A 23,069-nucleotide genomic window follows, 5' to 3' on the forward strand; every position below is an offset into this window, starting at 1 on the left:
CCTGCCACAATGGGCAAATTTTTGCTTTAATTTTGCATTGACCTCACATAGGCTCTGTCGTCCTTCCTGTTGACTTTCCTCCTCTTCCCTGGCCCTTTGATATTCAATAAAACTTGCAGATTCCCCGACTGATTAGGTTTAGCTTCATCAAGCTGTTGATACAACCTCAACTCGGTTCCTTGAAGTCTTTCTATTCCCATTCAAGGTCTAATGTCTCTGCTCTCCCACTTTAGCTTGATCCGATTTGGAGTACCGTTAGCTCAACTCTTCTTATTTTTCTTCTTTTGCAATGCCCATTATTTTTGTATTTCTGGGTTCAATATTAATTTCTGTAAATTCCTAAATAAATTTGTAAATTTTTTACTTTTAGTTAGCTCTCAATTGGGTTGACTTTGAATGCTTAGAGAGCTGATTTGGGTCATATTGCTATTGATGGACTCATATCTGATATTATATGTGACTTAAGAATCAAATTTCGGTCTCTTTAACATGAGTTAATTTCCACTCCTCTGCTACTTCCTTATATAAAAGATTAGTTTAACCTGCCTATAGCCAATTTCTTCTATGCCAATCGATAGTTAAGCGATAGTATTCAGCAACAGAAAAAGATACGGCTGTTATCGATAGTAATTCGCTATTTGCTCTTGCGGTCGATTCACAAAACTGATCGATAAATAAAAGCACACAGTGTTATCGATAGTTAGCGCTATTGATATTCGCCTTACGCAACTCGTTCAACTCAACATTCGATAGTTAGTTAGCAGCGCTCCAATGGCAACAGGCAATATCTAGTAGGCCTATCGATAGGCATTCGATAGTCGCATCCAAGTGGAGCTCTAAAGCAGGCCAGGAACGAGCTGCTCAGTTGCCTGCTGCCAAGCTAAAGTCTAAACAACATTCAGACTCGAGCATTCGCACACACGCATAGCTCTCTCTCTCTCTCTCTCTTTCTCTTTCTCTGTCGCTATCTACCTCTCTCTTGGGCACCGTCACTCACTCACTCTCTCTCAAGCAGAACAGAACAACAACAACAACAACAACAGAAAACAGTTCACAAAACTCAAAAAAAAAAACACAAAACAAAAAAAAGAAAACGCAAAATAAACCATATTTTTTATATATTTTGTATTCCGGAGCAGTGAACAGATATCTTCCTCGCCAGGATGCCGACCATGATGCCGTGCGTGACAGGAACGGGGCGGCCGCTGCACGCGGACTGCTACGACCGGCGGGGCCGCAAGATTGGGCTAGAGCTGGAGAAGCCCATCCGGCTGCCCAAGCCGGAGCCAAGCGAGTTCGCCTTCAAGCGGCAGCCGCGCGTCTCCATCTGCGAGAAGCAGCTGGCCGAGGGACTGCTGCAGCAGCGCGAGGGCTTTCTGATGGCCGGCAAGAGGTCGAGCAAGCACCGACTGCAGCCGGGCCTGCCGCCGGGCACGCTGCCGCCGGGCACAGTGGCGCCGAAGCCGGTGCGGCTCTTTCCGCAGCCGAAGCCGACGAAACGCAAGGGACTCGGCGGCGAGGCCACCTACTTCCATGTGCAAGGCCGGCCATGGGAGTCGATCGGGTATGCGACTCTGGAGAAGGAGCATGTCGATCGCTTGAAATCATCGCGCCCGCCCACCGCCGAGGAGATCCAGGCCGAGGTGGAGCAGCTCAGGGAGGAGGAGCGCCAAAACAAGGAGGAGGAGAATCGCATGCGCAGCTACTACCATGAGATCGACGAGGCGCGACGCGAACGGGAGCTCGAGGTCCAGCGACAGATCGATGCTGAGGCCGAGGACGACGATGCAGAGAAGGCAGCGGAGGCGAAGCGTCTGATGGTGTTGCACAAGTCACTGCAGGTGGGTGAGGCTAGCAGAGTGATCGATAGAATGCAATTATCGATAACACTAATATACGACCGTGAACGACTGTAGTAATCGATAGCACTGATATATAATAATGATCGATAATAGCTTTAGATAACATTAATATATATTAGTGATCGATAACAAGAATCGATAACAGCAAGCGATATCAGTAATCGACTATAGTTGATAGCAGTCTCACCGATAGCAGTTTTCCATAGCTGTAATCGATCAATCTATTAAGTAGAAGCAGATAACTTTGCCAACTATTGATAACTATTGTCGATAAATATCAATTGTGTTATCACCTAGAAAATTTTGTATTGATAACATAATGAACGATGACCGATATAGGTTAAAAATCATATATTCATATTAATGAATAATCGATTAATATAAATTGTTAACAGCTATCGATCATCAACGATTAAATCCGATAACAAAAATCGAAGCTCGGGGGAGTAAACTATATCTGTACCTATTGAAATAGTTTACTCCTACAAGAAACAAGCGATAAATATACATTTTTAACAGTTATCGATTATCAATCATAGAGTCGATAATTGTAAAATTCTTGTTATTTATTAATCAACAATGAGAATCAATAGTATTTATACAAAATAGAAACTGTTAAGGATTATGCGATTAGTTTTGATATGTTATCGATTATTAATCAATAGAATCGATACTAGTATGAATTTTTTTTATATATCAATAACATTAATAGATGCACTGATCAACACTGAGAATCAATAGAAATAGAAATCGCAATCGATATTTTACATCATTATAACCTATCGATATTTATCGCTGTTGTCGCATTGCAGGCACGCCATGAAAACGATGTGCGCGTCCAGTCGGCGATTCGCTCGATTGGCGCTGCCAAATGCAGCGCCATGTGGACGGCACAGATCGAGGAGCGCGCGATGATGGAGCGCCTGCAGGCCGAGCATGACGTGGAGCAGGCGCGCAAGGACACGGCGTTCAACGAATCCAAATGGGGCTCGGCGGCGGAACAGGATCTGGCGGCGCACAACAAGCGCCTTGCATTCGGCAATGCTGTGCGCCAGCAGATCAACGACCATCGCCAGCTGCGCCATATGGCCGAGGAGCGCCGGCGCGAGGAGTCGCGCCAGATGCGCGATGCCTACGAGGAGTACAAACGCTTCCAGGCGGACCACGCGGTGGCCACCGGCCAGCGGAAGAAGAACTATCGCAACGAGCTCTTCCACTACATCAAGCTGCACCAGGACTTTGGGCGCATCCTGTGCGAGCAGGAGCAGCGCGACGAGCTGCGCGCCAACAAATACGTCATCGAGAAGGAGGCGAAGCGCCTGGAGCAGCGCCAGCAGAAGGCGGCCATCGATCTGGCCAAGGAGCGCAAGCGCGAGGCCCTCTACGTGATGCAGCAAAAGATTCTCGATGCCAACGACAATCGCGAGGAGATGCGCCTCCTGGCCGAGCACGAGCGGCTCGAGCGCAAGTACCGCCTGGAGGAGCGCCAGGCGGTGGAGAAGCGCCGCCGGCAGGCGGAAGAGCTGCGCCAGGGCAATCTGGAGGCGATGGCCAACATCAATAAGCTGCGCGCCTGCTACTATGCGCAGCGCCAGCGCGAAATGGACGAGATGAAGGTGGACCGGGCCAAGTACGAGGAGCAGCAGAAGATCGAGCTGGAGAAGAAGCTCGGCCGCAAGCTCGATCTGCACGAGGGCGTCACCGCCCAAATGGAGGAGCACGAGCGCGCCCGTCGTCGCGAGATCGAGAACGAGCGCCTCGAGAGCGAGAAGGCGCGCGCCATGGAGAAGCAGCGCCAGAAGGAGATCGACATGGTCATCAGCGTCAAGCTGAACGAGCTGGCCAAGAAGAAGTGCATGCCGCAGGCGGCGCTCCAGTCGCTGACCGGTCGTGTCACGCACGCGCGCGAGCCCAAGCTATCCGCTCACTTCCTGCCATAGAGAGGCGGCGTGCCGTGGTGGGTGGGCGTGGCAAATGTTTGGACGTATTCTGGTTCTGCTTGCGTTTTTTCTTGTTTTGTGTTCGATGTGATTGTGATTGGAGTGACAGCTCTTAAAGGGGCCACACACACACACATACAGCTACCTACTCACACACACACACACACACACACAGCAGGCTGGCATTAAAACTTGAAGCATACTTTGTGGCGACATTTCCTTCTTTTCTTTTCTCTTCTGTTCATTCTTTTCCTGCTGCGGGGGCGCTTGTTAGCTGTCAACTGCAGACTTGTTAACTCAACAAGTTTTACAAAACACACACACACACACATACACACACTCGCACACACTCACACATGCAACTCATTAAAAACAAAATCGAAAACTAAAGCAAATGTCGAGTGCATAAACCAAATGATAAGACCCAGACGAAACCCAAACAAGTCCTGCGGAATCAGTTGAGGCTTTGATTGCCAAACAGAGAGAGAGAGAGAGAGAGAGAGAGAGAGAGAGAGAGAAGGAGAGAGGGAGAGAGAGCAAGAGAGCAGTATAACTTTGATGGGGGCGGAATTCCTGGTATATTTTCTGGGGTTTTTTCGGCTGGTAATTTGTTTAGCCTTCACCTAAGCCTGTCAGCTGCTGCTCCTGCTGCTCCTGCCGCTGCTCCTGCTGTTGCTCCTGCTGCTGCTAAGGCAAATCTCAAGTCTTTGATAAATTGAATTGGATTTGTCGCACTGCTGGAGAGACAAAGCGCAGCTTTCTAGATAGATTATGGACAATATATAACTAGAGATTATGGACACTGTGTGAGAGGGAGAGAGAGAGATAGCTAGGAGCGACAGAAGTTAAGTGACCCTTAAGACCTTTTGGTTTAGTTCACATATGCAATCAAACTAAGCTCTAAACTAGTTTATCGATTACGGTCAGTTATCGATACACGGAGAAATTGCAATAAAAACAAAGCTTAAAATTTTCGTTATAAATAAGCCAAAGAATTATAAGAATTTCTAGTTATCTCTGTTAGATCTTAGAGATCGTACGCATTTAGGGATGAGAGCGAGATAGCTATACAATAGACATTGGGCAGGCCATTTGAACAGGGTCGTTATGAATGACAATATGCAAAGCGACTTGAAATACTCTTACAAGCAAAGCATATTCCGAAATTTTCATTTGAATCCAGTAATCTGATATACTCTATGCAAACTGAGTCGCTATAACCGTATTCCACTGTAGTTTACTTTTTGAAGAAAGCGCAGTAACTTCAGCTGCTTTTGTCCTAAGAGACTCATGAGACTGCTTGAAGCTCTCCCCCTCCTCTCCAGTCTGTTAAGTCTATGAAACTAGCATTTCCGGCGCTCTATTTGGCTGTATTCGCATTCGGAAAATGCGAATTTATAAACTCTCGCAGTTGTCAGCACAAATGAGTTGTGAGTCCACTACGATAAGGGAGGGGGGGTGGAGGGAGTGGGAGAGGGAGGGGCTGCTAGAGAGCAGCTCTGTGAATCAAAGTGAATGCATGCAGTTCGCAGTTTGTAGTCGGTGCACAATTCATGAATATACATCAAAGGCGGGCAATGCCAATTTCGATACGCTTCGGGCTTTGAATGCGAAACAGATGCGAGCGAGACAGTAAGAGAGTGAGAAAGACAGAGAGATAGAGAGAGATGTGTAGCGAGTGGGTGCAGAGACTTGGGAATTGTGATTCAGCTTTCATTTCAGTTTGGGTTCATTGCTTCGCTTGTTGTTATTGTTGTTGTTGTTGTTGTTGTTGTTGCTTAATGTTCTGGAAGAATATTACCCTTGACTGATTTGAGGCAAGTGCAACTCATGCCGCAGCAATCGCAGCTGAGTCTGAGCTGCGGCTCAAGCATAAGCATAAGCGAGACCGAGACAGAGAGAGAGAGAGAGAGTGAGAGGAGGGGAGGGGGGAGTCAGTGAGAGTCCGAATGCTGTCTTGAATTTTGCTCTTTTCCATTGTAAATATCTTGTAATACTCTGTTGCTAGGCGAGCGCTTGGCAGCAAAGCTCCGTTACCTAGACAGAAATATATATAATATATATACATAGGTATATATAGGTATATATAGATATATGCATATATAAATTTATCTGTCTGCTGTTCCTAGAATATATTATGCAACTGCAGACGCAAATAAAAATCTCATTCGAGATTACTACAGTTTGAGCGGCACGTATTAAGCTAGACAGTTTAAGCAGCACTTTGGACAGCATTAGAGAGCAGCTCTTTACAGTTTGGGAATCTTGTATATCTTGTATCTTGAACCTTATTTTGATAGTTTGAGAGCCATGCACGCATACGGAATTTCATTTGTACAGTTTGAGAGTCACGCATTTAAATGTAATTTAACTTGTACAGTTTGAGAGGCACAGAGCAAACATGATTTTCATTTGTACAGCTTGAGAAGAATATCCTAGAAATACATTTCATTTTCACAGTTTGAGAGTCACCGTGGAATTTCGTCTGCACAGTTTGAGAGTCATAGTTTTAATTGATAAATATGTAAAGTCTCAGATATTCGGCTCAATTGCTCCGTTACAGTTGCAGAGGCGCTGCTTTGGCAGTTTGAGAGTCACTGCAGTTTGCAGTTTGCAGTTTGAGAGTCACTGGTATATTTGGCTGCAATGATGAAGCAGTTATGAGTCGCCAGAGCATCTTGTGCAAGGGTGACTATGTGTGTGTGTGTTTGTGTGTGTTGTTGCTGTTGTTGTTGCTATTGCTTATGTTGCTGCTGTTGGTCTTCTTCATATAATAGCAATGCTAAACTGTCATGGCAGCTATCATAAACACACACATAGGCACACACAGACATACACACACGCACACACACACACATATGCAACATAATTGGCAGCAAGAGCTATTCTACACCAAAAAGGCGAAGCTAACTTTTTAACGCGCCATTGTGACATGCGTGTGTGTGTGTGTGTGTGTGTGTGTGTGCGTAAGTGTGTTAGTGTATGTGTGTCTCTGTATTAGTGTACAACAAGCCAACCACTGAACCCAATCAGCAAAGCAACATCAAACAACAACAACATAACGGCAAGAATGAGAAATAGCAGAAGAAGAAGAAGAATAAGCAGAAGAGGACCAGCAGCTGCGCTGGCCAGCAGCAATTCAGCAATGCTTCACACACGCACACACACACACACATAGAGAGAGAAGCCGGAATATGGTATGTATATAGTAAAAACAAACAATAGTAAAACTGATTAAGTCGGGGGCAAAACCACATCAAGCTAAACGATGATGAAGAAAAGACCAAAAGATTACGAGCATTGAGAAAGGAGAGAGAGAGAGAGAGTGAGGGGGGAAGAGTAGCGAGGAGCGGGGTGAACGGCAAGGACTAGTAAGGACTTGCGGACTTTGGCCAGGGATAGACGCGAATGTGAGCCACGCGGACTTAACTAAACATACACCAATACACACGCACACGCACACACACACACACACACATACAGAGAGAGTGGCGAACAATCGATGGCAGCTCACTCGCAACAGGAGCTGAGCAAGTGGAAGGAAATGAAAAATAATGCGGGTCTTAGGGCTATGAGAAAGTGCGTGTGTGTGTGTGAGTGTGTGTGTGAGTGTGTGTGTGTGTGTGTGTGATTGTGTGTATGAAATGAAAACGAAGCAAAAGTTGAGGGTTGAGGCAAAGAAAGCAAAAAATACGCACATCTATCTATACATATGTATGTATGTATGTATGTATGTATATGTATATCTATATGTATATTAAGTTAAGAAAAGAAGCAAACAGTAAATGCTACCACATATCGAATAATTGAAAGGGATTCACACAAGCTGCACAAAATGAGTCGAGTGTGCAGCAGCAGCAGCAGCAGCGGGTATGCTCGACTAATAAATAGCCTGGAAGCGAAGGCAACCAAAGAGATCAACTTGAAGCCATTTGTTAGGGAGAGTGAGAGTGAGAGGGAGACAGAGAGCGATAGATGTAGATAGAAAGAAAGCGAGGAAAGGTGAAGATAGAGAGACGGAGAGAAACAGAGGAAGAGAGAGCGAGAGAGAGAGAGAGAGAGAGACAAAAAGAGAGTGGGAGAGAGACAGAGAGAGATATATACAGACGGGCAGAAAGAGAGAAATGGAGACAGATAGAGGGAAAGCGAGAGACGGGATGAGAGAGAGGGAGATACAGAGAGAGAAAGAGAGAGAGAGAGAGAGAGAGCGAGAGAGCTAGACAAAGAGAATCAGATGGGAGGTAGAGAGAATGGAAGGTAGAAGAGAGAGAAAGAGAGAATGAGACAGCGAGAGAAAGAGAGAATGAGACAGCGAGAGAGAGAGAGAGCAGAATAAGTAGACAGAAAGAAAGAAAGAGGAGGTAGAGATAAAGAGAGAGGGAGAGAGAGATAGAGGGAGAGAGACAGAGCAAGAGAGACAGAGCAAGAGAGACAGAGACAGAGAGAGAAAGCGAGGTAAAAAAAGAGAAAGAGGTATGAGAGAGAGAGAGAGTGTGGGAGATAGAAAAGAAGAGAGCGAGAGTGAGCGTAAAACAGAGCGTGAGTTTAAAATTCTATTAAAAAATATATAAAAATATTTTTAAAGTTAATTTTTCCCTGTTTATTTTATTTATTTATTTGTTTATATTTTTGTTCTTCATTTCAAGCTGTTTTCAAAATATTGTGATTATCACTAAATGGTAATGTCCAGCACTTTACTTGGCATACAGCTATACTACACGTAGTTCACTCTACATACATATGTACCTATACACACACACACACCCGCACACATATATACATCTATTTTCTGGCAGCTTCAACTTGAGGCTTGTGCATTTGCATAAATTTCGAAAAATCTCAACGAAGTTTTTAGCTTTGGCTCCAGCAGCTTCAACTTTGCAGCGACAATTTGTAAGATATGATAATAATGCGCTATCAGAGCCGCAGTATACAGAGTATACACACATACATACATACATATGTGTGTGTGGGTGTGTGCGAGTGCCCAACAATTATATACAATTTACTTTGCATAACAGTCGAGGCGAGTTGGAGCACACACAGACTTCAGTTGCCTGGCTACAAACAAAAGCCGCTTGCGGCGGCTGCAGGATTCAATGGGAATGGGGATGGTGAGGGCGGGGGTGGGAATGGGGTGGGGGTCTGGGAATTGAGCTTAAGCTAGTTAACATTTTGCTGGCATACAACGAGTGCGAGAATAGAGAAATCTGTGAAGCGAAACCGAATCATAAACACAATAACCAGAAAACAACAACAACAACAAGAACATCAACCGCAACAACAACACCAACAACAGCAGAGCGCAATGAATATGTTTTGTTGGAAAATGCCTTTAATGCTAAACAACAAGTGAACTTTGATTTGCCCAGGGAAAACTAACGAAGCTAGTGAGAGAGAGAGGGACAGATATACGTACAGAGAGCGAGAGAGATGAAAGAAATACGCCCTAATTATAGATGCATGTTCTGAAAATAAATATTGCATGTTGTACAAAAAGATATCCAACAAAAGCCAACGTTTTACCTATATAAGTACACTATATTTATGGGTGGAACAATTTGGAGTGCTCTAGTCGGCCATGACCGACTAGGCGATACCCTGAACCCTAATGGGATTAATACAAAAAATGAAATAAAATAAAATAAAATAAAATTGTACTGTCGATTATTCGTATTCCGTTATATTAAAAAAAAAAAAAAAATTCTATCCCCTTGATAGAAATTCAATCTCAATATAAAAAAAAATAAAAAATAAAAAATAAAAAAAAAAAAACAAGCTGATCCCCTTGTCATTTCGAATCATCGGGACTCTACTTTATTATGAATAAAAAAAAAATTAAAAATTTAAGTTAAAATTTGTAACTGGACAAATTATAACAAACAAACAATATTAAACAAACTATATTCAAAAAAATTCTTTTGAAAAATATTTTAAAAATATTTATTATATTTATTTATAATTTACTATGATCTGTTAATTTATCTGCTGTTATAGAGAAATCAAATTTTTATCGATTTATAAATATAATAAATACATAGAAATATAGAAAAAATAAAATACAAAATTTCATAAAACTTAAAAATAATCGATTAATAATAAAAAGAGATTTCAAATCAATTCCCAATCTTAACAAAAACCCGACAACTTTCAATATCCCAACATTCCCAATATTCATAATAATGTTTATCGTTTTCTAAGAAACCAAAAAAGTGATCGATAACATAAAATGAACTCGAAATCAGATCGCATCGGGTTCAGGGCATAGACGGATCGAAAACAAAATAGAATGAAAACATTGGCGCTATAATCTAAAGTTTAGACAGTCTCTTACTAGTGATCGGGCCACACCAAGCAGCTGCTGTGAGGACCCTGCCTGGAAATACGATTATAGAAGAGGTTAAACACTTAAAGGACTAGAGCAGGCATTTGTGGAATGAGCGATATACAGATGTGAGATAGATGTTTCGTGAACGGCAAAGCAAACTAATTTCAATTTGAGAATTGCAGAGTGAGGCTGGTGGCGAGGTGAATAGTGATGGCAGGTGGCATGTGGCAGGTGTGGTGAATAAGGTGAATACCAAATTAAAAAATCTCTTGGAATGACAGTGCAGGAAATTAAAATATTCGATTGGCAAATTTGAGTTGATTGAATTATTTCCGAACAAAAATTGATCGATTCGTGTGTTGAAGCTCGCATCGAGCTCGAGATTTTTCTCGTTTTCGTTTGCTGTGCTGGAGCATAATTTGCTAACCTTGTGTGGGGTATTTCGCAGATGGAAATTTTGTGATTTTGCTTGCATTGTTTTGCGATTATCGATTATCGATTTTGTAATTTTGTTGTTTATATTTTGACTTTTCTTTTTGGTTTTTTCTTTTTTTTTCTTTTTGCTGTGAGGCGATAGATGATTGCGATTTTGATTTGGATTTGATTGTACAATTTTTGATTGCTCGATTTGGATCGATAATTATCGATATTGAATTCGACTGGTGCAAAGGTGAGTTTAGCGTTTTTTGTACCAACAAAAAAATGAGTTGAGCTTTGATAAATTTGATTTGATTTTGCTTTTCGTGCGTGAGTGTTTTTTTGTTTTGCGATTATCGATTTTCGATTTGCGATTGCGATTGCGATTGCGATTGCGATTGCGATTAGTGGATTGAAAGTTTAGAACTTCTCCGATATGCTATAGATGCGCTTAACGCTCACGCACTTGCGTCGCAGGCGTTCGCATTCGATTTCACGAAAATCGGCGTGCGAACTGGAACTGGAACTAGTCGCCAGGCAGTGGTTCGGCTCGCCACTCGCCGCTGTCAGCCCGATCCCTCCGATGCCAATGTCGTCGATGGCGATGTGATGGATCCGCGGCAGCTGCGATGCGGCGCAGATGTTGGGCTCGCTGTTGGCGCCGCCGGCGTGGCAATCCGTAGCGTGGCTGCCGAGTGGATCCTGGTCGAGCACTTGCTGTTGGAGCTTGTGGTGCTGTTGCTCTGCCTCGTCGTACTGCTGCTGCACTTCCTCCTCAACGCACTGTGGACAAATTGTCTCCTGTTGCGGCTCCTGTTCGTCGTCCTCCTCTGTGTCGTCCTCGTCCTCCTCCGACTCAGCTTGCTCCCGCTCCTGCTCCGCCTCGTCCTCCTCCTCGTTCACGTCGATGTGGCAACGCCTCCTGCTCGTCCGACGCGTCGTCGCCGTCGTCGCCGCCTGCGTGCTGATTATGGCACGCTTCAGCTCCAGGAAGAGCGGCGCCGCCGGCAGCAACGGCACCAGCTGCGGCTGGCAATCGAACAGCCCCAAACTGGCCGCCGACTCACCCGCGGGCAGCGGCTGTGTGGTGACGACCGTGTGTGGCGAGCCGTGGGCCCCGAGCACGCCGTGTGCACTGCCCTCCGGGTGGATGCGATTATCGGAATTGGTGGCGGAGAATTTCGAGAGCAGCGACTTTGAGCTGGCCTTGTTCTTCAGCTGCTGCTGCTGCAGGTAGTAGTAGTCGCGTGGCAGCGACGAGGTGGCATGCAACGGATCCTCCGGATCGTAATAGCCCAGTGCGGCCGGACGGAACAGTCCGGGCGTGCTCAACGAATGTGGCTGCTGCGATTGAGATTGAGATTGCGATTGCGATTGAGATTGCGACTGCTCCTGCTCGTAGGAGTCACTGATGACGCTCGCTGTGGAGGCGGTGGGCGTGCTGCTGAGCGTCGACTGAGAGCCAGCGGCAGCGGCAGCTGCAGCAGCTGCGAATTGGGCGCCCAGCAGGGGCGTGAGGCCGGCCAGAAATTGTTCCTGCTGCTGCTGCTGGCGCTGTTCGTCGAGTTCGCGGCGATAGGCCTCGATCTGGTCGCTCGGTGAGGGCGTGTTGCTATGGATGCAGCCTTGAAAGAAATCCAATGCTTCGTACAGGATAAAACACAGGCCCAGGACAAGAAATGTCTCCATCATAAGGAACAAACAGCCATTGGAAGTGCAGCCGGCGAACGAAACGGAACGGAACGGAAACGCGAAACGGAACGAAACGGAACGAAACTGAACGGAACGGAACGAAACGAAATGGAATGTGAGACGCGCGAGAGCCGTTGACCGTTACAGCTTGAACCGCGACGAAAACGTTTTGGCTTTCGCTTTGCTCTCCTCGCGTTTGCCTTTTGTTGCTGTTCCTTTTGTGTCTCTGTGTTGGTGTGAGGGTGTGTGTGTGTGTGTGTGTGTATGCGGTGTTTTTTTTCGCGCTTATTGTTTTACTTGATTCTTTTTACACTTCATTTTGTTTTGACTTCACATTTTCGACTTTTTGCTTCGTTGTTTTGCTCATCGGGTTTTCCTTTGTTATGCAACACTTAAATCAATTTCGAATTCGAATTCGAATCGGAGTTGTTTTCGCTGTTGGCTTTTGTGCGTTTATTTATTTGCATAATTTAAAAGCTGTTTAATATATAGATATATATATATGTATATATATATATGATTAACAAATATATATATCTATATATATCACTTATAATTCTCTTGATCAAATTTTGGTGTTTTTTTTGCGCTGTGCGTGTGTGCGGAACGTGTGAGAATTGAAACAGCATACATACGCATACATTTACACATACACAAATATATATATACATATATAGTAGAACAAATATAATACATAAAAGAGATAAGCAAGTTGCAGTCGGCTGCTACCGACTGCTTAATACCCATTCACAGATGAATCGTAGCTCTAGCTACAAAATATTGGAAAAACATATTTATTGTTCAATTTAGCAAAGTATTGAGTGCATATATTTCAAATTTCAGGCTCCTAGTTCAATGGACGCAATGGACATAGGCAGACGAACAGAGATTGGACAACACAGAGATACTCATTGATCTCATGAATGAGTATTGTATTGAATATAATATATATATACATATTTACACTAATATACATATTTACATTTCTATATACATAAACCTAGGTAGGTATACTACGATTGAGTGCTGTCTTCGCTACCCTTTGGCCATCGCCTGAAGGTATGCAACAATATCTTTTCGGCTTGCGATTCCCTTTGTGTGCGGAAGGAAAAAACGTAAACAAAAGTTGAATTTAAGAAAACAACAAAAATACCAAACGGTAAAAAAATACAAAACAAAACCAAAATAACGGCGAACCGGAAGCAACTTTATTGTCTTCTGTGGGCGTCGTTAAGCAGGGCTTAGAGATAAGCAACGCGACGCAGGCGGCCCACACACTTGCCACGCCCACCCCATCACGTCCATCGACGCCAACTCCACTCAACGAGCGGGCAAACAAACAAACAGCTGAGAAGCCCCATAAATAGGAAATGCCAGCGCACCAAGAGCCGCAGCCAGCGGGGAGTGAGGGGCAGCAAGAGAGAGAGAGAGAGAGAGAGAGTGAGAGAGAAGCCTCTGAAGAAGTTACGGCATCTGCCCCCAAACGCCCACAGCGAACGAACGCTCGGGCAAAGTGTTAACCGAGTTGGCTTCGCCTTCGCAACATTTCGAATCGCAGCTTGGGCAGAGTATTCAAATTTCATAATATTACACAAATTTCACATCAACTTATCCAATTTGCTGTAAAGTTCGGCCAAAGTATTTACTCGAAGCATTTCATGGCTCAAACTTGACGTTCTTCTGGCAAATGCTAATCACTGCTGGTATTTCAACTGCCTGGCAAAGCTCATGTTAGCAATTTAACAAACAGTTGCATATACCGTTCCACTTTGATTTCGTTTTAAGCTTTAGCTACCTGACGAAATTCACATGAGTTGAGCCAGATTTAATTTTATCTCTCTCTCACTCTCTCTCTCTCTCTCGCTCTTTCAAGTCAAGCATGTGACTCATTCCAAAGCACAAACAAATCCCAATTCAATCACAGCCAAAACAAAATACCAAACAAATACCAACTGTAAAAATTCAACTGTTAAAATATTTGATCAGCGAAAAATGCCAACAAAAAATCAACAGCTAAATAGAATACAAAAAATACCGACAATTTTCTAGCTGCGCTATAAAAACTATTGCCAATGGAAACAGCATTTCAGCTTTTGTCGGAGACAGCAAAGCAAGCAAAATGACAACAAAACACGAACAGTCTGGCAATGCCGCGCTAAACAGAAACAATGAAAGTGCCAAAACTGACAAAAATTCATCAAAAATGCAGCAAATGTTGCAACACAACCGAAACTTATGTGTGTGTGTGTGTGTGTGAGAGAGAGAGAGTGTGTGTGTGTGTGTCTGTGAAGGAATATGCTTAAAAGCTTTGACTGTGTAAAGACCTATGTAATATGTTATCCCGACTTTATGTATATTAAAAAAAAAAAAAAAAAAAGAAAAAAAATGGTAAAATATTCTTTCCATTCTTTCCATTCCCTGTAAACCTTCAGTTAACTCAAAATCTAAGCTAGATCTAGCTGCAAATCGTAATACCCATATACAAATAAGCCCCTATATATATCCATATATTCCAGCCTAATTGTTTTAATTTTGCTGAATAAATTACATAATATTTGTCATTTATTTTGTATTCATACTATAATTGAAATACGTTCGTCGCTTTACAACACTGGCCCTATTTTATGGCCCATCCATTCACATGCGACTACAATTATTATAGCAATAGATTTTTGCCGTTCATTCGCCCCGTTGCTCCCCACGCTCGTTCGTAAACTATTTGCATAAAAAAACAATGGCTTTTGACAAATTGTTTGCCAAATTGTTGAATTGAATTGAATTGGAAATTGATTTTGCTCATATTTTCATTAAATATTCCATTGTTTGTACTATGGGAGTTATGAATCGAATGTGAGCAATAACAACAACAACAACAGCAATAAAATGGGGCAAAAAAATGAAAACAAATCAATGAAAATAATAGAAAAAAATGCATTGATTTACGCTGCTCTCTTTTGCTTCATTTGATAGAATATTTGATTCATCGAATGCTATAAAAATATCGATATATATGGCAGGAATTGAGTACAGGCAAGTAGAGCTCTGTAGGCCCCATTTCGATTGGTATTACGATGGGTTCGACTCATATATAATCCATTTACACGCAATACGAGGCTCATTTACATGCAGCACAAGTGCCAATCACAGCTGACCCAAGTACCAATCACACACACACACACAGGGAGAGAGAGAGAGAAGGGTTGAAAATACTTAAGAGAAAAATGTTGTTTTGATCCTTAATCGTGCAATTGGATATGCAATATGAATGAAGATATCTATAACAATTTCCAGCCATAACAACTTATATGAAGAGAGAGAGAGAGACAGAGAGAGAGCGAGAGAGAGAGAGAGATTGTGTGTGTGTGGGTAGAAATAATATTGGAAAATAAAACACTTTACACAAGCTGTAAATACGCAGTGGAGCTAAGCCCAAAGCTGATGTGAATGATGATATAGCCCCGTCCCCTTCGCACTGCCGCTACGGCCACAGCGGGTCAATCGATGATGCGTAAAAGGGCGCCGCAATCACGGCCACAGTGTGACCAGCGTCCAATCCGCAATAAGCGCCCACCCAGCCCCCGTGCCCCATAAACTGGGTTAGAGAGTCACAGTTTCAGTTTCAGTCACAGTTTCAGTTCCAGTTCCAGTTCCCGTTCCCGTTCCCGCTCCCGTTCCCGTTCCCATTTCAATTCCCTTTCCAGTTTCAGTTTCTGTTTCAGTCCTTCAGCCACATCAAAATGCACAACGTGTCGTTATTTATGGCTTTGGGTCGACGTCGTCGCTGAGCTGCTTGGACACCGTTATAGCAACAAACAAGACAAACAGAAAGAGAGGCTGAGAGGCTGAGAGAGAGGGAGAAGCGAAACCCTTTACGTAGCGAGCACACAGCTTGACAAAGCGTAAGCCGAAGGACGCGCAGCAGATCAAATAGGCTCACTGTGCCGCCCTTTGCACACACACACACACACACACGAACACACAAGCACGTGGACCTTGTCATTCACACACACACACACGCACATACACAGTGCTCATTCGCATTGAGCGCCGATTGCAGTTTGGCGGCTTTAATCTGCGAGCTATCAAAGGGGCTTATGCAACTCGGCAACACGCACACACACAGTGAGAGAGGGAGAGGGAGAGAGAGAGTGTGGTCTCCCAGAGAGAGAAAGAGAGATAGGAAGTGAGAGAGAGAGGGAGAGAGAGATAAACGTCAACAACAACAGTTTCTACATACATCGGACAGCTCATCCTAACATGCCCTCCTCCCCCTCCCCTCTTCCCCACAACAGCATGCAATGTGAACGTTTCGTATTTCAACACAATTTGTTGGTAACTTTTGCTCGATTTGTTTTGATTTTCAATTTCATTTTGCTTTTCTGCAATTTGCCTTGTAAGCTGGTTCTTCTTTTGTTACTGTTCGCTGCGTGCTAAGTGAGAGCGGGTATATTGGTTGTGTGCATTGCTGGTGAGAGCACTCTCTCAGCGAGTTGACTGCAGCTGGAGAGAGTTGACTACCTACATATATAATCATGGCCACGCCTATCATCTGAACAACAGTTTGCAATTCATTGCGGTACACAAGCAGTTTGAGAGTCACATCAAGCCACTCACGCAGCTTACAGGGTATTCTGCGATCGACTACACATGCTTACAATGCTCCCACATTTTTTTCAGTACTATGCAAGGACTCTAATTAAATTTTTAATGTACACGTGTATGTGTGTGTTTGTGTGTGTGTGTGTGTTGGGACAGAGCGAAAAGTTTTGCAGCCGCTTTGCTTCAACTTCAAACAAATTCCAAGTAATTGCGCATTGAAATTGGCAGCCGTGTCCAAAGGCAGCTTGGGCAGACCCAAGAGCAAGCGGAGGGTGAATACAGTTAAGCGCGCGTTAACTTTACAATTCATTGCATATGTATGTGGGTGTGTGTGTGTGTGTGTGTGTGGGTGTGTATGCAAAACTTGCACAGAGCCCGCAACTGCGTCTGATGTTTCACTGACTTTTGACGTTACAGATGCCAGCAGCAAAATTTTTTCGACAATTTAATCATTAAAAGTAAAGCGAACAAACAACAACAACTGCGGCTACTGTGAGAGGGAGTGAGAAGGAGAGCACGTAAAAAGCAAAAACAAAATTTCCTGCTTACACATTTTTGTTGTTAGCTCGAGTCGAAAGTTTTTGCATAGCAAGTATAACAACAACAAGAACCAAGAACAGCAACAATAACAACACCCAAGTGTCTCACATATTTGCCCTCTCATTTTTCGCTGCGCGCTCTCTCTCTGTCTGTATCTCTCTCATTCGCCTCACACTTTGTAATTGGCAGACAATGCAGCTGTGATTATTGCCGCGCTAAGCAAATGTGAGCAAGTGAGAAAACAACAACAGTAACAAGAGCAGTGAGAACAGCCGCAGCATAAGGAATACAAACAGCAAATCAACGGTTCATTTCGTTGCTGTTTGTTGTTTTTGTGTTGAAATTATATTCCTTTTTGGTACTTTTTCTCTGCACGTATTTGTTTTTGGTATTTAATTAGAGCAACGGCAACAGCAACAGCAGCAGCTGCGAGTGCATGGCATGCGTGTGTGTGTGGGTGTGAGCGAGAGGCGCAGTCAAGAAGACAAGGGACTTGTTGTTACACAGCTCGCTTGCGAGTGCCTGCCCGTTTGTTGGAGTGTGTGTGCATGTGTCATGGTCAACAGGGCGCAGGTAGTGAGTAAAGCAAATGTGAAAACGCGATACCCAAGGCGGGCTTAAGACGAACTACGTATGCGCTACGCATGAAAGCAATGTGAAAGGGAGAGGGCAAGGGAACGGATGATAATGAATTCCATTAAAGGCAATTTATAGTTTAGTATTAACTATTTTCACTATGACTTTTTGTGCGTGCAGGACTTCTTGGAGTTTCAAAGTAGCGCATTACAAGGTCATTATGTTCGACTGAAGTTGAAGGAAATAAAAATGGTGAACTGTTGAGGACAATGTGCAATGGAAATTTCTGGAGTTGTTAAATTTCTTGATTTAATTTGAGTTAATATACTTGAGAACGGTTGCAGCTGGAAGCTGAGCTGAGCTCACATTAAAGTCGATGTGACCCGATGGCATAGAAAAGAAATGCAGAAAAAACAACAATGGCTGCCAACTGTAGAGCTGCTGCAGCTGCTTCTGCTTCTGCTGTTGCTGTTGCTGTTGCTGTTGCTGCCACAGCCACTTCATTTTGTCAACTGCTGCTGCTGTGTGTGTCCATTGCTGAACTTTGGCGGAAAGTAAACCAACATAAGTGTTGCGACGTACATTGTTATTGTTGTTATGGGGCACTGAGACGCCAGAGCCAGAGCCAGAGCCCAGAGCCCAGAGAGGTTGGGGCAGTGGCAGTGTCACTGGCAGCAACTGCGTCCAGTTGCAACAATTTTTTGGCCCGCTGCATGTTAACCTCTTTCAGTCGGCCAACTGCGGCAAAGAAAAAGACAAACAGCAGGCGAGGCACACACACACACACACACACATGTGCTCTCTCGGTGCAACAGTGTGGCAGGCAGGGTGGAGGGGGGGGGGGGGTCTGAGGAGCAGTGGGGGATTTCCGTTGTCCTTGCCTGCAGCATAAATTTTTAAATGTGGCCCAAATGCCGTGGCACACGGTGGCCGGCCCAGTACAAGCTGCAAATTGTTTGCTGCGGCTTTGTCAACTGCAGCAACCTTCACCTTGTTGCATGCCACACGCCCACTGCCGCAGCATGACAGCAGAAGGGAAAACAAAAAACAAAAACACAATCACAACAATTATTAAAAAAAAAAACCAGAAAGGCAGAAACAGAGACAGATACAGCAAGAGAGAGGGAGATAGCAATGTTGCAGCGGCGAATGCGAATGCGAATCCGAATGCATTTCGCATTATATAATTCACTTTGTTGCACTGCATCAGCTTGCGGCGAGCGGCAACTGCCACAACACAGCTCGACCGCAGCGTGCATTGAATATGCTCATTATGCCACGCACTTTTGTGGCACGGACCAGCCGAACCACTACAGCTAAGCCGAACCACTTGACAACCGCTCCACTGCGGTCGCTTATTAGTGCTGTTACATGGGTCAAGCGTGAAAGAATAAGAGAGAGAGAGAGAGAGAGAGAGAGACAGAGCGACTGTGTGTGTATGTGTGGTGGGCGTGGCAGAGGCGGTTTCATGATTATCTGATATGCATACTTCGATATCAAGTGAGCACATAATTGCCAGGTCCAAGCGGCTAATAAACTAGATTGGGGGCGTGGCGCTTGTGTTATCGATATCTTTATCGGAATCACGCAATCAAGCCTGCCATTTAGTAAGTGAAATCTGCGTATAGAGAACAGACACACATACTCTGCACAACTAATGATATTGAATGCGTATTAATTTAGTATCGATATATATCGTTTTGATACAAAGGTTGCTAAGCTTGACAGCAGCTGTACAGAACTGTGCTTGCTGTGCAGCAGAGCTGGTCTTAGTCTTAAATGATTAATGCAAATATGCTTATTGAACTTTTGAGAAACATATCGATAATCGCTTAAATGCGATTTTTATCGATAAGTTAGTTAATTAATATGAAATCTTATGAGCACAATTTTTACTGAATAGCTACATTAAAATATTACTAGAGATATAAAGATTCATGATTAATCGATACATTTAATCGACTTGTCGATATCATTTAAAGACATGTCTTCAAATCCTTTGCTAACTGTAGATTCAGATGAATAGCCCCAATAAAAATTAATTTTCGATTGCTCACTTGCCTTTACACGCTCATTATCGATAGTCGATATACATCGACAATCGAAGCTGCATTTTGTTGTACTCAAACGAGCTAAACAATTTGCAATTTGCAGCTTCATCAAGTGGATGACTCCATAAACGGTTAACAGTGCAGCAAAGTTGCCAGACTTTTCGAAATTTCAGCGTGTCTCGATTAGTGAGGGGCTTGGGCCAACAGAGCTGGTCAATGGGTAAACGGATAACTGACTGCAACTCGGTGGCAAAGACTTTGAACTCCTTGCCACTTGCCGCTTACCACTTACCACCAGCCACTTGCCACTTGCCACGCTTGCCACTTGCTCTCCTTGCACTCACTAGGCGACCCCACTCGACCCCTCTCGCTCACCCCCCTGGGCATTTCTTTGGAGTAAAAACTGCTTGTCTAACATGCATTCAAGTGCCTTAAAGTGCCCCATGCAAACTTTGAAATTGTTTTCGTTCAATTTGCAAGCCAAACAACTCAGCCATTAGGGGCATTCCCTCTTTCTTGCTGCAACATGTGAGTGGCCAACGGGGTATGAGACTCTTCAGCCTCGGCAAGCATATGGGCGGTGGGCGGTGGGCGATGGGGTGTGGGCCTAATGCTTCACATATAATTCAGCAATGTTTGCTTTAAAAAATGTGAATTTAATTACACACCCCAGCCGAATACCCTGTAAAACTTTGAACATACTCGAGTCATGAAAGTCTGAAAAACTCATTTCTCAACTCTCACATATAGCCTAGCTAGATACCCTGTAATTGAGAGCAATTCAAGTGTCAATATATCACTTATCTAACACGAATATAATAATAATAAATAATTTCATGGGGAAACAACTCTCACATATGAATTGCCTTATAAAGCTCAATGGCTCAGTTTGACTTAGCGAGTGATTACCGTACATTATGAATACATTTAAATATTTTGATAAAATATTTAATTTAACTGATGTTAATATATATGTATGTATTTATTTTATTTATTTCTTTTATTTTTTATTTTATTTTTTTTTTTATTTCAATATTTACTTTGCTTTTTCGCGATTCAATTCTTTTATTTTTTCGCTTTTCATTCTTTCATTTTTCATTTTCATGCAAATGTTTGCTTTCAGCTGAAAAGAATGCCTTTTGTTGCTGCATTGACTCCCTGACAGTCATTAAATATATGAAAATTCATGTTATATATGTACTGTACATATATATATATATGAGTATATATATGTATATATATGTATATCTATATAAATCTCGTGTGGGCTGGGCTGGGTCGCATGTCACATGATGCTACACTTAAATGAATTACACTGGCTGCGCATACAGTTTTCCTTGTACGCTTTATCGATATCTTTCTCTGCCCGCTCTGTGTGCATGTTTGTGCGTGGGCGTGGCAGATCGAACTGAGCCTCCTGCCGTCCAAACGCCCTCGTAATATGTTTGCGCATTTTCGTGCATTTAATAATCCTGATGAGGCATTGGACACGCACACACACACACACGCACACATCCACACTTAAAGACACACACACACACACACACACACACAGACACAGCGCCCGCACAACAAATGCAAACAGACAAGCTGCAAAAGCGGCTAAGAGTATTGCAGAGCGGGCATGCCCGACTGCTTAATACTTGTTCATGCATGCCAAACTTTCTAGGGGCTCAGCATATAAGCCTTCGATATACATTAAATAAAAAGCCTCCAATGACCGGAAAATAAAGACAACCAATATGCTGCCGTTGCATCTGATGTATAGGCTGCGATAGACAGAGCTAGGGAGAGAGAGAGAGGGAGGGAGAGCGGACAAGAGAGTAGGGATAATAAAATGTGCAACACGCTCAACCGTGACAAAACAAATAAAGCTCCACAAAAGGGAAAAAGCGCAGTCAACCAAGCAGCTGCTCACCTGACCCACTCAGACTCTAGCTGTGTAAAAATAAAAATAAAATATATATATATACAGTAGAATCCCGAGAAATCGAAATGGGAAGGGGATCAGAAATTCAAATTATAGAGAATTATTGAGAACGAACTTCATTCAAAGAATTTTTTCTCGATTTATTGTGGTAGCGGGGTACAACTTATCGAGACACGACTGTATATGTATATTTATATTATTTATACATATATATACATATATATATATATACATTCAAAAGCTATATATATTCCATTTTATTTATATATATATATATATAAATGTCGATAAATTGGTATGCAATCGAAATCCGATTATATTATCGATGTTACATATGGTTGGTCTGTGGATTGGCTCAGACTCTAATTGCGTTGACTTAGCTCTTAGTTGTCTGTCTGACTGCTTATCGAAAAGCTATCGATGAGCATTCAGCTGCTAGAAAAATTGACACTTTAACAATTAATTATCAATAAACTGTAATTGCTAATGTATCGATTTGTTGCAGGTACTGTCCTACAAGCTGCAGCAATTGAAATGCTGGGGACAATTCAACAGTTCATTTTCGATAAATGCTTAAATCGGTAAATGTATCGGTTTTATCGGTTTTATAGCCCAACCTATTTTCAGCTTTGTCTATATCACATAGCTTAATTGTTAAGCTAAGAATGTCATAAGGGCGACATATTTATATTTATCCTAAACAGAGCTATCGACTATCGATAGTCAAGGGAAGCCAATGCTGGTTATCGTTCAATAGTTCAACTCTCTAAATTTGCATATATGAATATATTATGTAGCATTAAGATAATTTAAGCTGAGTTATCGATAACTTTGAGTATCTGCCTAGCCTTAAGCTATCGAATCAGATGCTTACCACTTGAGTCATGCTGCTTCAGATAAGACATCTATAAGACTCAATAATTAACATAACATCAATAAGAGTAATAGGCGATTCGATAACTATTGCAGCCATACAAAATCGATAACTGGGCATGCTCTGTTGTTAGCACACTCACAATCACGCACATGCAGAACTATCTAAAGGCTTTTAATTCTCTAAGTGAAGTGCAATTCTCAGGGCACATTTATCGACTGTCAGGTGGGCTCATTCGGTTATCGATAGCCTGCCAGCCG

General features: G+C 43.1%; 3 protein-coding genes across 7 annotated transcripts in view; 1 reads left to right on the forward strand and 2 right to left on the reverse strand.

Annotated features, from left to right (window-relative positions):
- The window catches only part of rg (A kinase anchor protein rugose), a 119,511-nt gene extending 108,472 nt beyond the window's left edge, over positions 1-11,039 (reverse strand). The window contains exon 1 of the mRNA XM_089474854.1: positions 11,014-11,039. Coding sequence (XP_089330980.1) covers positions 11,014-11,034 — 21 coding nt within the window. The 5' untranslated portion in view covers positions 11,035-11,039. The remainder of the gene's footprint in view (positions 1-11,013) is intronic.
- LOC108619706 (uncharacterized) overlaps positions 1-23,069 on the reverse strand; it is a 35,687-nt gene that overhangs the window by 7,327 nt on the left and 5,291 nt on the right. For 2 of the 5 annotated variants that reach the window (XM_089474873.1, XM_089474872.1), the window contains exons 2-3: positions 11,014-12,716; positions 10,137-10,178 (exon numbers count right to left, since the gene is read on the reverse strand). In XM_089474873.1, coding sequence (XP_089330999.1) covers positions 10,137-10,178; positions 11,014-12,239 — 1,268 coding nt within the window. In that variant the 5' untranslated portion in view covers positions 12,240-12,716. Of the gene's footprint in view, positions 1-10,136; positions 10,179-10,557; positions 12,717-23,069 lie in introns of all 5 variants that reach the window. The other 3 variants (XM_089474870.1, XM_089474871.1, XM_089474874.1) reach the window with 2 other exon arrangements.
- Positions 815-4,015, forward strand: LOC108619690 (uncharacterized). The gene is made up of 2 exons (XM_018016419.2): positions 815-1,841; positions 2,675-4,015. The coding sequence occupies exons 1-2, from the start codon at positions 1,164-1,166 to the stop codon at positions 3,800-3,802; spliced, it is 1,806 nt and encodes a 601-aa protein (XP_017871908.1). The 5' UTR covers positions 815-1,163; the 3' UTR covers positions 3,803-4,015.

Source organism: Drosophila arizonae, chromosome X, assembly GCF_054131065.1.
Source record: "Drosophila arizonae isolate 15081-1271.41 chromosome X, UAZ_ARI_1.0, whole genome shotgun sequence".
Lineage (NCBI taxonomy): Eukaryota > Metazoa > Arthropoda > Insecta > Diptera > Drosophilidae > Drosophila > Drosophila arizonae.